The following is a 14,665-nucleotide window of genomic DNA, read 5'->3' on the forward strand; positions in this document are numbered from 1 at the left end:
TGTGTGTAGTTTGGTAAATCTGCTTTTTTTTTTATAGTGCAAACTATTGTATAATCAGTTAGCTAAGTTTTAGACTTCAAGTTGTTTTCATTAGAAAGAAGCATATACAAGATGTTTTTAAACATCAAATATCTGTTGCCTTGATGTCTGTAACCCTGTGTGTTGCAGCCATCCTCTCGATGTACCACTCCAGGCCTTTCTGCTGCATCTCTGGCCTCCCTGGGAGGCACCTCTTCCAGACGGGGCAGTGGGGACATGTCCAGTATTGTCGCTGACCCAGATGCCTCTCTCAGTGAACTGAGGGTAAGATTTGGCTTCTCATTTGTGGTGTTTTCCAGCTATTATTATTTATTGGCTAAATACAATAATATTTACTGTACAAAAAAATTTTACTTTAGCAAAATCTATTCATGAACTAATTTCATGCCCATAACAAACACATAAATAAGGTGGGCTATATGAATTGGTGTGAACATTCTCCCTTAATGTGAGATATTTTAACTTTTTATGTAGTGTGATTTACACAAAAAAAATCTTTAACCCTCTTGACCCTAGGCTTTTGTAGTCTTAACCTTATTTTACTCTTAAAATTACAATCTTTTGGTACTTAATATCTACCACTGGGGAAACCTCAGGGCCTTCTAAGCATTCAGAGATGGGCTAATGAAAATATGTTTTCAAGTCTTGGGTCAATTTAATTTAAAAGAATAATCATGCTTTTTGCACTTAAACTCCTGTTAGCATTGTAATACTGTATTTTCTTGTTAAGTTACGAATGTTAAGAATGTTAAGCGACATTCTTAAAATTGGCAATGGAAATGATCTAACGAGGATTTTTTCCTTAATATCTTGGTATATACAGCCGAGCTAGCTCTTCCATTGGTTAAGACCTTCCGAGCTAGCTCTTCCATTGGTTTAGAACTTATGTAATTGAGAGAACAATATAATATATAATTAAGGCCTAATGTCAGATTAACGACCATCATAATAAGCAACCAGTAAGATTTCAGTTTACAATGACTGGGACTCATTTTTATAAAATTATTGATTTATTTGTTTGTTTTTATTTATTAATATACTCTAAATTAATCATTGCCAACACTATGCTTCTGAGGTGAGAGGGGAGAGGATTTGCCCATTCTTCCTCTGAGACATTTGAAGTGCCACTGCATCTTTTTGAAGTGCTGCTAAAGCAACATCATTGGGCAGCTCAGCATGCTTGGAGAGGAATGCTGACTGCCAGTTCTGTTACGTCAGCTAAGAGATGCTCACGTTGGTTAGCATTGCACTGAGTATTAGGGCTGAGAGGGCCACCCTACCCACCTAAAGACACCTAGGCCAATTTTGCTGTCTTGATTTCCCCACAACAGATGGGGATCGAACTGTCCGTCTCCCGATGACGCAATAGAGTTGAATTGCAATGAAAAGGCATTTCTATAAAACAAGAACGCCCACATCAGGAAGGAACAGCCACTTATCATTCATTGGCCGATGTCTGCAAAATGGCTTCTCTCATTGGTGGATTAGACTCAGCGGGGAAAATACATCAATATTTCTGAAGATGTTACTAATGCTAAATTAATATTGTTTCTACATATTTACATAATGAGCATTTGGGATTTAAAAACAAATACGCGTAAATCTGTAGCATCTGTAGTGATTTGTAGAGTTCTGTCTGCAGGTTTGCGATACCCAATCAGCAGTGTTTTCAGCAGTACTACGCAATCTGCTCCATACCAGCCGTTACTTAAATTATTGTGTAATAATGGATTATAAGGTTAATGTCCCTAATGAGAACATAGAAACCATTAAGAGTTTCTGTTGGTTCTTGGGGGATTGTGTTGCGTTTTGGCTTTTCTTGATGGGTTGATGATGTAAAGGAATGGTTTAGCAAGTGACCTAGTGCCTGATTCCAGATACATTTCTAATTCTTCTTGGAAACTAGTGGTCTCTAATGGTAACCATTAAGAGACACTTTTTTTTTTCTCCTAATGGTCTTTGTTCAGCAGGGGTTACCGTGGTGCTGCCAGCTTGCACAATATAACTTTGGCAAGGTTGAGTATTGCTGACTATCAAGCAACATTGTGCTTGTTTTCCACAAGTTTTAAGGTCGTAGTAAAATGTTAATGTAACAAATGTAGTAAAACTTACCGACATCATAATCTATAATGAAAGCGCTCACACGGTGTTTTAGGGCCACTAATAAAAATAAAAATTGAGAATAAAGTCATAATATTTCAAGACAAAAGTCGCATTTTTAGAATAAAATCTTAATATTTTGAGAAGAAAGACATAATATTGCAATGATAATATATTACTATAATAATTATTACATTAAAGTGGGATATTACCAGAAAAGGTATGCAGTATTGTGACAAGGCTTTGCAAAGGTAAGGCAGCACCTCCTCATATTAAATGAGGGGCTTTGAGTTGGTGGAGTTTTCATACTTTCATATCGATTTCACCCATAAAGAAATAGAAACTCCTGCTCATCAGCACCAGCCTGTTGGTATAAGAAACGGCTGAGCTGGGAACTGGGTTTTAGAATAAATCTGATGAAACTAACCGTCTCTGTTGTTGAAGGAGAATCTCAGGCAGGGCTGAGATCTACGTTTACACGGCTATCGGGGCTACATCTCCCTGCCATTCAAAGAAGGCATTAAGTTTCACAGACCGTGAAAATGATAATCAGAATTATCGATCCACAAGGAGGCAAGAGTGTGAGGAAATCTGGCACGCTCTGCGTCTTCACTGTCGGCAGTACAGCAATCGAGACCCCATCGCAGCCCCCCTACAGTTGGCTCTTAAGCCTCGAAATATTGTGATATTACTCATGTAATCTTATGTCTTAAATCTCTAAATATTACGACTTTATTCTCAAAGTGTACTATTTTATTTTTATTAATAGCGGCCCTAAAATGCCGTTGTAGTTCTGTTTTCTTAGCAACGTTACTGTGGCTTTTTCTCCAAGCCCACCTGCTCCTGACGTCAAATGAGGGACGTTCCTTGGGAGTGTGTCTGCATCACAGAAACGCCCTCATATGGTGCTGCAATTCGACCCTCCTCCAATGATGGGGCTAATGCTTAGACAGTTGTGGGTGGAAATAGCCCTATTCAAACCCTGAGTGTCACTCAGTGCAAGTTTGAGTTGTATGCTGACTTAATGCATTTGAATTTTTATAAATATAATACAGCAGCAGCAGCAGCAGCTCTGTGTCAGGGCTTTTTATCGAAGGAGTCACTGTAAGACTACTACAAGTTCAAATACATGCTAGTGTCTGTTTTACAAGCTTCAGATAAAACATGGAATATCTTTTTAAGGCTTTATATGTTCGCGTTTAATATAGAATGGTGTGATATAGAAGTGTGTGTGTGTGTGTGTGTGTGTGTGTGTGTGTGTGTGTGTGTGTGTGTGTTTTTTTTTCTTCTCCCCCCCCCTGTTGTTTTTTTCACCAAATTTTGACGTTTATGGCCTAAACTGAAGGCCTAGTTCTAATAACTATGGACCGCCAGTGATAACTACAATAAATACAAGATAAACAAAAAAAAGTCAAGAAAACTTAAATTTTGCTGAATTTCCTAGCATTTCCACTAGCATTTCCACTAAGTTTTAGCTAAATTGTTTACGTTTGTAAAAAAGTTTGTTTTTTAGCAAAAGTGTATGTTTATAAAAAGAAATAATCTTGCTCAAGTGTTTTATCAAAAAAGAAAAAAAGTGTGCTCTGTTCTTCCCTGCTTCAACGCAAAACATCATGTGAAAGCAAACTGCTCAAATGTGTATGATGTGTGATACTGACAGGATGGCTAAATTAAGTTAACATTTAAATTTTATTGGACATATTGTAAATTTTACAGGGAAGCTGAGACCTTTTAAGGTTTGTTTGGAGGACATATGGAAATAGATATTTACTTTTAATTTTTTCATTTTTGTGCTGGCTGTGAGTGCCTGTGTATTGTCTATGATGCTGTCAGTAGCTCAGGGCTAAAGTCTGTGCCAGCCCTGGTACTATGTGTGTACCACTGTATGTGAATAGACTTGCAGTCTTTGGATGCAGTGGTTCAGATGACAGTGTGTACTAGGTTCTTCCATAATTCTCCTGCTTTCCTTTCACATTCACCCCAGTCACTCCTCCAATCTCCTCAACAGGACATCTATGATCTAAAGGACCAGATTCAGGATGTAGAGGGGCGATACATGCAGGGGCTTAAAGAGCTGAAGGTAGAGGGGCCTGAGCTCAGTGCATGCCTTCTCTTCCTCTTCTCTGTGGAGTGTGATCCCACTAACCCCCCACCCAAAGCCTCCACCCCAAGCCTTCACCCCCACCCCCCCTGATTTTGGCACTCTTCTTTAGGGCTGTCACAATTGCTCAGTTAAACTCAATTCTTCAAAAAAAAAGTTTTTTTCCTTCTCAATGTTTCAGTGATTTCTGTTTTGTTTTGTAGTTTTTTTTTTTGTCTCTGATTACCTAATTATTAACCTAATCAGGTTAAGGTTTCTCAATTACTAACACATTTGATAGTGACAGCCCTACTTTTCCTGTGTGAAAGCATGAGCCCCTGCATGACACTGTAATTCTGAATTGGTTTTTAAAACCAACTTCTTAACCTAATTGGTGGCAAGATCAGTACTCTGGTTAGGCCTGAAATGACCATAATGCAATGTATGTGCTTGTTCTGTTGTAGTGTACTGCCAGAGACATGATCCAATACTACACTCCTTTTCAGGAGGCTGAGATTTCTGACCTGGTTTCTGACCTGGTTTTTGACCTAGTTGTGGCATGCCTCTCTGAGTTTGGAGACTTTTAATCTATTTTGTTATTCAACTCTCATTTGGACATTCACTGTTCTTTTTTGCACCAGTCTGGTCATGATAAGCGCTGGAATAAATTCTGACTATAAAACCCCAGCTAGTAAATCTTAATAAGACACAAGACAAACAAACCTGAAAAAAGGCATTTAATTTTTTTCTGTAGATACTATTTCAGTATAAGTATTTGAAAAGGGTTAAGTTGGCCCATTTCAAATACTTTTTTAAAATCTAAACTGTTTGCTATGCGTAAAGGATCCTGCATGTTTAGCTAGTTTTCACGCTATACTTGTCTCTACTAAACTGTTTTTTGATTCTGTTCAGTTGTGCTCTTTATAATTACAGTTTTCCCAAACCTTCAATTTGAGGGGCAGTGATAACGGTATTTTTTTACTGGTTGTATTGTTTTATTTAACCTTTATAGTCATAGCACCTAGAAAACAATGTTGTGCCATATTAATTAATAGGGAATTCTTGTACTTTCTTGTAGGAATCCTTGTCTGAAGTGGAAGAGAAGTATAAGAAGGCCATGGTATCTAATGCACAACTTGACAATGATAAGGCAAACCTCATCTACCAGGTGGATACACTAAAGGACGTTATAGAGGAAATGGAGGAGCAAATGTCAGAACTACGCAGAGAAATGGAGGAGAAGTCAAAGGTACGTATATGCTTTTCAACACAAGGATATGAGCAAAGGTTCATTATGATGTATGAATGTCATTAATTGTGCATGTGGTTAGTTTTTTTTCAACATTGTGTGTTACTTTGTTCATAATTGGGCTTCATAATACACTGCTCAAAAAAATAAAGGGAACACTCAAATAACACATCCTAGATCTGAATGAATGAAATATTCTCATTGAATACTTTGTTCTGTACAAAGTTGAATGTGCTGACAACAAATTTATTAACCAATGGAGGCCTGGATTTGGAGTCACACACAAAGTTAAAGTGGAAAAACACACTACAGGCTGATCCAACTTTGATGTAATGTCCTTAAAACAAGTCAAAATGAGGCTCAGTATTGTGTGTGTGGCCTCCACGTGCCTGTATGACCTCCCTACAATGCCTGGGCATGCTTCTGATGAGGTGGCGGATGGTCTCCTGAGGGATCTCCTCCCAGACCTGGACTAAAGCATCCGCCAACTCCTGGACAGTCTGTGGTGCAACGTGGCGTTGGTGGATGGAGTGAGACATGATGTCCCAGATGTGCTCAATCGGATTCAGGTCTGGGGAACGGGCGGGTCGGTCCATAGCTTCAATGCCTTCATCTTGCAGGAACTGCTGACACACTCCAGCCACATGAGGTCTAGCATTGTCCTGCATTAGGAGGAACCCAGGGCCAACCGCACCAGCATATGGTCTCACAAGGGGTCTGAGGATCTCATCTCTGTACCTAATGGCAGTCAGGCTACCTCTGGCGAGCACATGGAGGGCTGTGCGGCCCTCCAAAGAAAAGCCACCCCACACCATTACTGACCCATTGCCAAAACCGGTCATGCTGAAGGATGTTGCAGGCAGCAGATCACTCTCCACGGCGTCTCCAGACTCTGTCACACCTGTCACATGTGCTCAGTGTGAACCTGCTTTCATCTGTGAAGAGCACAGGGCACCAGTGGCGAATTTGCCAATCCTGGTGTTCTCTGGTGAATGCCAAGCGTCCTGCACAGTGTTGGGCTGTGAGCACAACCCCCATCTGTGGACGTTGGGCCCTCATACCATCCTCAGGAAGTCGGTTTCTAACCGTTTGTCCAGACACATGCACATTTGTGGCCAGCTGGAAGTCATTTTGCAGGGCTCTGGCAGTGCTCCTCCTGTTCCTCCTTGCACAAAGGCGGAGGTAGCGGTCCTGCTGCTGGGTTGTTGGCCTCCTACGGCCTCCTCCACGTCCTCTGGTGTACTGACCTGTGTCCTAGTTGCGCCTCCAGCCTCTGGACACTACACTGACAGACACAGCAAACCTTCTTGCCACAGCTCGCATTGATGTGCCATCCTGGATGAGCTGCACTACCTAAGCCGTTTGTGTGGGTTGTAGAGTCCGTCTCATACTACTACAAGTGTGAAAGCACCAGCAACATTCAAAAGTGACCAAAACATCAGCCAGAAAGCAGAAAGGTACTGAAGTGGTCTGTGGTCCCCACCTGCAGAACCACTCCTTTATTGAGTGTGTCTTGCTAATTGCCAATAATTTCCACCTGTTGTCTATTCCATTTGCACAACAGCATGAGAAATTGATTGTCAATCAGTGTTGCTTCCTAAGTGGACAGTTTGATTTCACAGAAGTTTGATTTTCTTGGAGTTATATTGTATTGTTTAAGTGTTCCCTTTATTTTTTTGAGCAGTTTACCTTACTAACAATGGTTTGGCCAAAAGTCTAATCTATACAAATTTATCTCTTACCCGAATGCAGTCAATCAGTCAAGTCATGTTTAGTGCACAATGTTTGCTTCTTTGGTTTTGTGCTGGACCCGCAAGACTCATGTGGCTAACAAGTAATGTTAAGCTATAGCCACCAATGGTTGACGTTCATATGTGCTTGTTTAACTTTTTATACCAAATTTATTCATTATGGAATTGCATAATTTCTGCAAAATTGGAAGCATGCGGTTATCTAGAATGTCATTGTTTGCTGTAGCACTGGAGCAAAGGGGCCCAAACCATGAAAAACTGCCAAACACTATTGTTCCTTCTCCACCAAAGTTTACGGTTGGGACTATGTATTGGAGCAGGTAGTTTTCTCCTGGCATGTGAAAACCCAGTTTTTACCCAATTTCCCCCCCCAATTTAATCGACTCCAATTTCACCCGCTAGTTAGGACTCACCCAATCACACAATGCCATCAGTGTTAGGAGGGTGAAGGCTAGCACAGGCTTCCTCAGAGACCTGCGAAACCAGCCACCGCTTCTTTTCGAACTGCCGCTTACGCAACGTCATTGGACAGTTGAACGCGCTCAGAGGAAAGCGCCAACCGTCAGATCTGTTAAATCAGCTAATAGACACCTGTGCATTGCGTTGAGTGATGGGGGAGAAGGGAGGGTCATGCTAGAGAGAGTAAGACCAATTGTGCTCTCTTGGACTCCCGGCTACGTAAGGCTGTAGCATCACCAGGGATCGAACTTGCGATCTCCTGATGATGGGGCCAATGCTTAGACAGTTGCACCACTCGGGAATCCCTCGTTCTCTCATTTTTATACATAACTATATGTCATACAGTGTCAGAAACCACATAAGCAAGTCTGTTTGAGGTTACTTAACAGTGTGATATGGTTTAGGAAATTAAGTAATCATTGAACTAGCCAGTTAGGGCAAGAACAAACTCTTGACAAATGATAACCGAAATCTTTTATCATTTGTATACCACAAATAATGTGTACCATCATTGTGAACTTTGTGTGCGTTATGCGACAGCATTGAAGCAGAACTGATTGTTAACAGTGTGATAATTTCTACAACATTGTGAATGCCCACCTGTGGTTTTCGTAAATAATTTGTGTTGAAACATAATGCAGTGCTTCTTAGAAAATTGACAATAAAAATCAGATAATGAGAATAATGAGAATTAAAATTTAGCTTTAAATAAATTTTTCTTGAATTTCAGGAATTAGAGAGGCAAAAGCACACCTGTACTGTCCTGCTGCATAAACAAGAGGAGCTAAAAGAGGGGATCCGTCAGCGTGATGAACTTATTGAGGTGAGATTTCTACTTAATTTCTATGCTTGGAAGCATCAGAATCCCCCTTTTAGGCTTGATCACAAATGGTATCAAAGTTGCACAAGAGTTTTTGACCAAATTACAAGAGGTAGAGCTCAGGCCCACATGCTGTCACATTCATTATTTCTAGTTGGCTTTCTCTCAATTATGTCTCGTCTTGTGTTTAATGTCATCAATGTATTGATTCTTCATTGTCTCTGTCTTGATTTTGTCCTCTTTCTTTCACTCCATGGCTTCATGTCTTTCTGTTTTAAATCATGCCATTCTAGGAGAACCAGAACATTAAGCTCAAGTTAGATAACTTCACGAGAGAGGTGTTTGACCTGCAGGAAACTGTTAACTGGAAGGACAAAAAGATTGCGGTATGATTTTAGGATAGCCATGTTTAAAATGATGAGAAATAATAGTGCTACTTCACCTAGAAGCATAACCTGAGTTGGAGAGAACCTTATGCATGTTCTAATCTGCTGTTATTGGAGTTGGTTGCCAGTGTTTGTGTGTATTTACAGCTGTTTGAAAAAGTTTGTGAACTGTTATCTTGATTTCTACTTGAACACTTTCAGAAATGTGATCTGATCTTCATTCTGGTCATAAATACATACAGCAAAATTATTTTGTATTGCCATATCTTTTTTGTGATTCCTTCTCAGTCAACGTTGGAATAGTATTTTGTATGATTTTATTAAATAAATTACAATGTTTTTATGAACATACTAAAAATAAAAGTACAAGCTTGTAAGGAAAGTACACTTTTACTGTTGATATATCTGATTTCAATAGGACAAAACTGAGCTGACAATAATTAAAAAGCTTAAGCAGTTCACATAAAATAAACTTACCAAAATGATTACAGTCTGTAGGCTACAGCATATACCACGAAATCCGGTGTCCTTGACAGCAGAGAACAGTTGGTCCTGGAAGACGGTGATTTAGTCACTCTTTGTCATTTCCATCACAATTCAGATGATTTGTTAATGATCTTGACATGTCATTATAATCCGATTTAGTCTTTTGGGCTCTTTTCAGACCAAAGTTTTCTGCCTTTTTACTATTTCAGATGAAAGCTTAAAGTGCACTTTTGACCTTCTTTGGCTGAAATATTGTAGCGGCCAAAAATTGGTGCATCGCTATACTTTATGTCCTTGTCTTGCCGTATGAAAACACTTAGCGAGAGAGAGAGCTTACCATGCCCTTGGGAGCTTACCATGGAAAATAAAGTTCTCCAAAAAAAAGTAAATAAATAAAAATTCTGCCTGTGGAAAGATGAGACCACCACTCTCGATCTTCTTCTTAGAAACACTGGGGTGGATCAGCAGCAGAGCAAACAGAAGAAATGCCCTAGAATTTCTAAATTATTATTATTATTATTATTATTTTTTTTTTTTTTATTTTGCTTGATTCAACTGTTTATGTGCATCCGGTTCTGTAAAATGTATGTAGTTTGAGTAAGAGCGCTGTATTCAGTATTATGACTTACATGAAGGTCTGATCACATTCCAGGAGTCATTCAGAAATCCAGAAAATTCCAAAGGGTTCATGAACTTTCTCACAATGTACATTGCAGTCTGATACATCCTTGGATAGTAGCCTGCATCCTATTTTAAAGTACATGGTAACCAGACACTTCAAACCAAATGTGAGCACATGCATGCAGAACATTTTTGCTGCAGTGTATTGAAGTTTAGTTTGTGTTTATGCAGTTTAGAAGTGTATTGATAAATTATTGGCAGACGTCCCTTAGCAGACTGCCACCATCATCCGAGCTGGTAGTAATGTGCTTTATTTCTTGATTTAAAGGGGCATTCCAGCCTAAAACCAATGTTTAATCCCCATGGTGTCAACCAGTCCTGACTGCTAGCCTAGCCTAATCTATAGGCTAATCAAAACAATCAAGCCAGTCAGTATTGATTACTTTCATTGTCGACAAAATTAAAAGAAATCAGTGATTTATATATTTTTATTTAACACAGAACGAGTAAAGAAGCCATACTGATGTAAGGTATTATTGCTTTTGGAACAAAATCTTCTTATTTATTTATTTATTTATTTATTTATTAGTTAGTTAGTTAGTTAGTTAGTGAGTTAGTGAGTGAGTTAGTGAGTGAGTTAGTGAGTGAGTGAGTGAGTGAGGTGAGTGAGGTGAGTGAGGTGAGTTAGTGAGTTAGTCAGTCAGTCAGTCAGTCAGTCAGTCAGTCAGTCAGTCAGTCAGTCAGTCAGTCAGTCAGTCAGTCAGTCAGTCAGTCAGTCAGTCAGTCAGTCAGTCAGTCAGTCAGTCAGTCAGTCAGTCTACCTAAATCAGAAATGCTAGTGGCTGTTTCAACTGTGTCCAAATTTCCTGATTAATAATGGACCAATATAAATGGTCCAAAATTACTTGGAATAAAATCTTGCTGTGTTATCTTACACTCAAATTTAATGTTTTTCTTTCAGTAAAGTCACTTTTTTGGAGAAGCATTGTTTTATAACAGTGACAACATCTAGATTCTCAGCTCTCTTTCTAACTTCTGCTTTTAGCTTGGAGTCCTTCTCATCTGAAGCCATTTCTGTCTTTTAGGTTGTCCCTTTCTTCTTGTAATGATTTCAAGACAAGTTACCACAGATATACTGTTGCAATAAGATATTTGGCTTTCTAGTTTTGATATTTGGGGCTTTCATTAACATCAGCTGCCGTCTGCATTTGCCAGCTAACAAAAATAAATAAGTAAATAAATAAACTCCAAAGCAGTTGTAGTTTTTCAGATGTTCCTCCCAACTTAAAACGCATTGTCAAAAAGGGGGTTTTATATTTAAAGTTTAAACCAGACAATCTCACTTTAGAGACTGCTGCAGCACAGCTGTGGGATGGGAAGCATTTTTACAGCAGATCCAGCGATGGGATTTTTCATTTGAGCTGGAGTGTCCCTTTAACCTAAATCAACAAAGCATGTGTGCTTTATCTACTGTTGCTGTCCTGTTTCATTCTCTGCTCTCCTCTTCACATTTTAGACCAGTTAGTTGTCTTGATACAGTATGAGGGCTCGTTCTCATTGCCTGAATAGGCATGCATTGCCATCTCGTTCTCGCTTGCTTTTTATGCTTGTAACGGTTTGTGTGTATTAGAGGATGAACCTGCTTTCATTCTATGCATGCTGACCATTATGTCTTGCCTGCGTCTTTGTGGCCTTTCCTTCTCCACTTGTCCTCATGCTTCTTCTCTCTTTTCCTGCCCTGCTGTGTGGCCAGGCCTTAGAGAGGCAGAAAGAGTACTTTGATTGCATTAGGAATGAGAGGGACGAGCTCAGAGATGAGCTGGCTGACCTCAAGGGGAAATCCAAAGCAATAGAGGTAGGTCAGTGATGCAGCCTGTGAAATCCAGCAAAGGACAAAATGCTACTGTTGTCCTAGGATGACCTGTTTTTGTATGTTCTAAACTTTCCGCCGCATGACGCGCTCACAATCTGTACAGACAAAAATAAAGGTATCAAAAAGGGTTCTTTGGAGCAAAGCCATGGCCACTTTTGGTTTTCTAATGAAATGTTCAATACATTTTTAAGAAATAAATGTCATATTTTTGCGTAATGCTGATCCCGTTACCACATTTTATAAATAAAACTTTCTTAATGAGATGTTTAAATGTGAAGAAGCTTTTTTAAATCTTAAAGCCAACATATGTAATGATTCTGTTTATAGCAAGCAAAAAAATGGACCGTGTTTAGAAATTTAAAATTTTTGCGCTTTTTCTGCCTTCTGAGATTATTAATTCTGTTTGGTATTCATCATTCTGCTCCCTGCAGAAACACGGGCTGGTCATCATTCCTGAGGGTACACCCAATGGTGATGTCAACCATGAGCCCCCCACCTCAGGGATCACTGTTGTCACACAGGAAGCTGCACATGTGCTGGAGTCGGCTGGAGATGGACCTCTGGGTAAGTCTTGGCCGTTTTGTTGGTTTCTGTTGATTTCTTGGTTTTCCTTTTTCTCTTAATCAGTTTTCGACATGTACAGTTCTTTTGTGTTCTAACTTTATCCTGAAGGCCCAGTCATAGTAGCTTTTACCAGTAACATTTTTACCAGTAACGGCAAATGTCTAGTGTGTGCGGTTTGTGCTGACGTTATCCCTATGCTAAAGGTAAGGATTGAATACATCATTAATGCTTTTTATTTTAACCATGATGGTATTTTTTTGTTCAGGTTTAGCCTGCATTGCAGTCAATAAGGGGTGTAGGTGGGTCTCTGTAGAAATTTGTTAAAAAACAAAACAAAACAAAAAAAAACTTAAAAACTAGTGATTTTTTTTTTTCATTAGAAGGGTCTATTCATTACAGTGAACAGAAAGCTCCTTTACGTGGTAGGTAATGGGTAAAGGTAATCCACTGGTTTTGTCAGCCACCTGCCTCTTTTCTGCAATCAGGAGTTTTAATGTCTAGTTTGACCCTCTGCAATAACCGCCTCTTCTCTTCTAGAAAAACTTAACACTAGATGTTGGGACATTGCTATGTTGATTTGATTGTGTTCAGACACAGCGTTAGTGACATCAGCTACTGATATTGGATGATTAGTTCAGTGCTTTTCTGTGTAGACTATACAAGCTGTGTGTGTGTGTGTGTGTGTGTGTGTGTGTGTGTGTGCAGTTAAATGCATGTTTTAGCACCTTAAAGTAGCAGAAATCACTCATTAGAAGGGGTGCCTGGTTACTTTTAGACAAGTTATTTTATTCCTCAGAATAACATGTTCATAATCACTTTCCTTCCCCCCTATATACAACAGATGTTCGGCTACGAAAGCTTGCTGAGGAGAAAGATGAACTTTTAGCCCAGGTATGTATGTGGTGTGCGAAAATCTAGTAAAAATGCTATTTGGATTAGCAAGAAGATGCAGATGTATTAAGAAATGTAATTAGTGTAGCTTTCCCTACAAGTGTGCTGTCAGCTGAACTTGTCATCTTTTTGACATCTCACAGATCAGGAAGCTAAAAATGCAGCTGGAGGAAGAGCGGCAGAAACATTCTAAGATGGAAAGTGTTTACACAGACGGAGAACGGATGGAAAATGGCACAGACTTGCACTTAATCGAAATGCAGAGTAAGCTGACTCATTCAGTTTATACATACTGAACATTCACAAATGTTTCTGGTTCCAAGATATAGAAAAATATGTATACACTGATTTGTACATTGTGGCAACACAATTGTCAAATAATGACAAATTGCATATAAAGTAGCACCAAGTGTTTTAACTTTAAGACTGAAGCTGAGATACTCTTGCTTCGTATGTTGCTATAGAAGCCGTGATTGTAGGCCTATCATTCAAATATAGCTTTTGTGAGTCACATTTAAGGCCAAGGGTGCAATGATTTGGAACTAATGTTAAAACTTTTATTTATTTCCATCATGCCTTTAGTTAGCTGCTTTTATTTATTTTGTCAAACTATTTTATTTGGCTGTTTTGCTTCATTTTATGACAGCAGCAGCACCAGTGTTGCTGTACTCCATCACAGTCAAAACTCACCACAACAGACAAGCTTGAGGCTTTGAGTGCCCTGTTTTTAGCATCGCCTTCACCAGAGACTGGTGGTACTCTAAGTGTCACTGTAAATATTTGAGAGAATTTTTATTTTGAACTAGGGATGCAAATGATTAATCGACTTTAGATTAATTGTCGATCAAGAGGTTGCTCGAACAAAATGTATTAATCGCGATTAATCGCTAGAGGGCGCTACTGTAGTAACTTGAACAGAGCGTAACAATGAGAGGTGAACACGTGTCGCGAGAGACCAGGGTTGAAAACAAAATGAAGCGGGCGAAAAGAAGTGCGGTGTGGGACCATTTCAACATTGTTAATTTAGGCAAAGAAGTCAAATGTCCTCTGTGTAATGCGGTATTGAAATCCAACAGTTCCACTAACTCACTCAGTTATCATTTGAACACCGTGCATGCAGCTGTCCTACATGGCACCAGTGCACCTGGTCAACCTAAAACCACAGCTACACTGGGAAGGCGAGCGTGTGATGAGAGAAGGGCGGAGGGCATTACAGAGAGGATATGCAGCATGATCGAGAGAGATTTGATGCCAATCAACAGAGTTGACGGTGCAGGATTTCAGGATCTCATTGCGTTCCTAGAGCCAGGCTACAATATCCCTTCGAGGCCACCAATAACATCCCG

The 14,665-nt window shown here is 39.5% G+C and overlaps 1 protein-coding gene across 15 annotated transcripts in view; it reads left to right on the top strand.

Annotated features, from left to right (window-relative positions):
- Positions 1–14,665, top strand: part of lrrfip2 (leucine rich repeat (in FLII) interacting protein 2) — a 56,679-nt gene that overhangs the window by 35,851 nt on the left and 6,163 nt on the right. For 8 of the 15 annotated variants that reach the window (XM_017695400.2, XM_017695402.2, XM_017695403.2 and 5 more), the window contains 9 exons: positions 169–303; positions 4,148–4,219; positions 5,298–5,468; positions 8,409–8,501; positions 8,792–8,884; positions 11,745–11,846; positions 12,296–12,428; positions 13,270–13,319; positions 13,463–13,583. In XM_017695400.2, coding sequence (XP_017550889.1) covers positions 169–303; positions 4,148–4,219; positions 5,298–5,468; positions 8,409–8,501; positions 8,792–8,884; positions 11,745–11,846; positions 12,296–12,428; positions 13,270–13,319; positions 13,463–13,583 — 970 coding nt within the window. The remainder of the gene's footprint in view (positions 1–168; positions 304–4,147; positions 4,220–5,297; positions 5,469–8,408; positions 8,502–8,791; positions 8,885–11,744; positions 11,847–12,295; positions 12,429–13,269; positions 13,320–13,462; positions 13,584–14,665) is intronic. The other 7 variants (XM_017695404.2, XM_037538444.1, XM_017695407.2 and 4 more) reach the window with 5 other exon arrangements.

The sequence above is a fragment of the Pygocentrus nattereri genome, chromosome 5 (assembly GCF_015220715.1).
Source record: "Pygocentrus nattereri isolate fPygNat1 chromosome 5, fPygNat1.pri, whole genome shotgun sequence".
Classification (NCBI taxonomy): domain Eukaryota; kingdom Metazoa; phylum Chordata; class Actinopteri; order Characiformes; family Serrasalmidae; genus Pygocentrus; species Pygocentrus nattereri.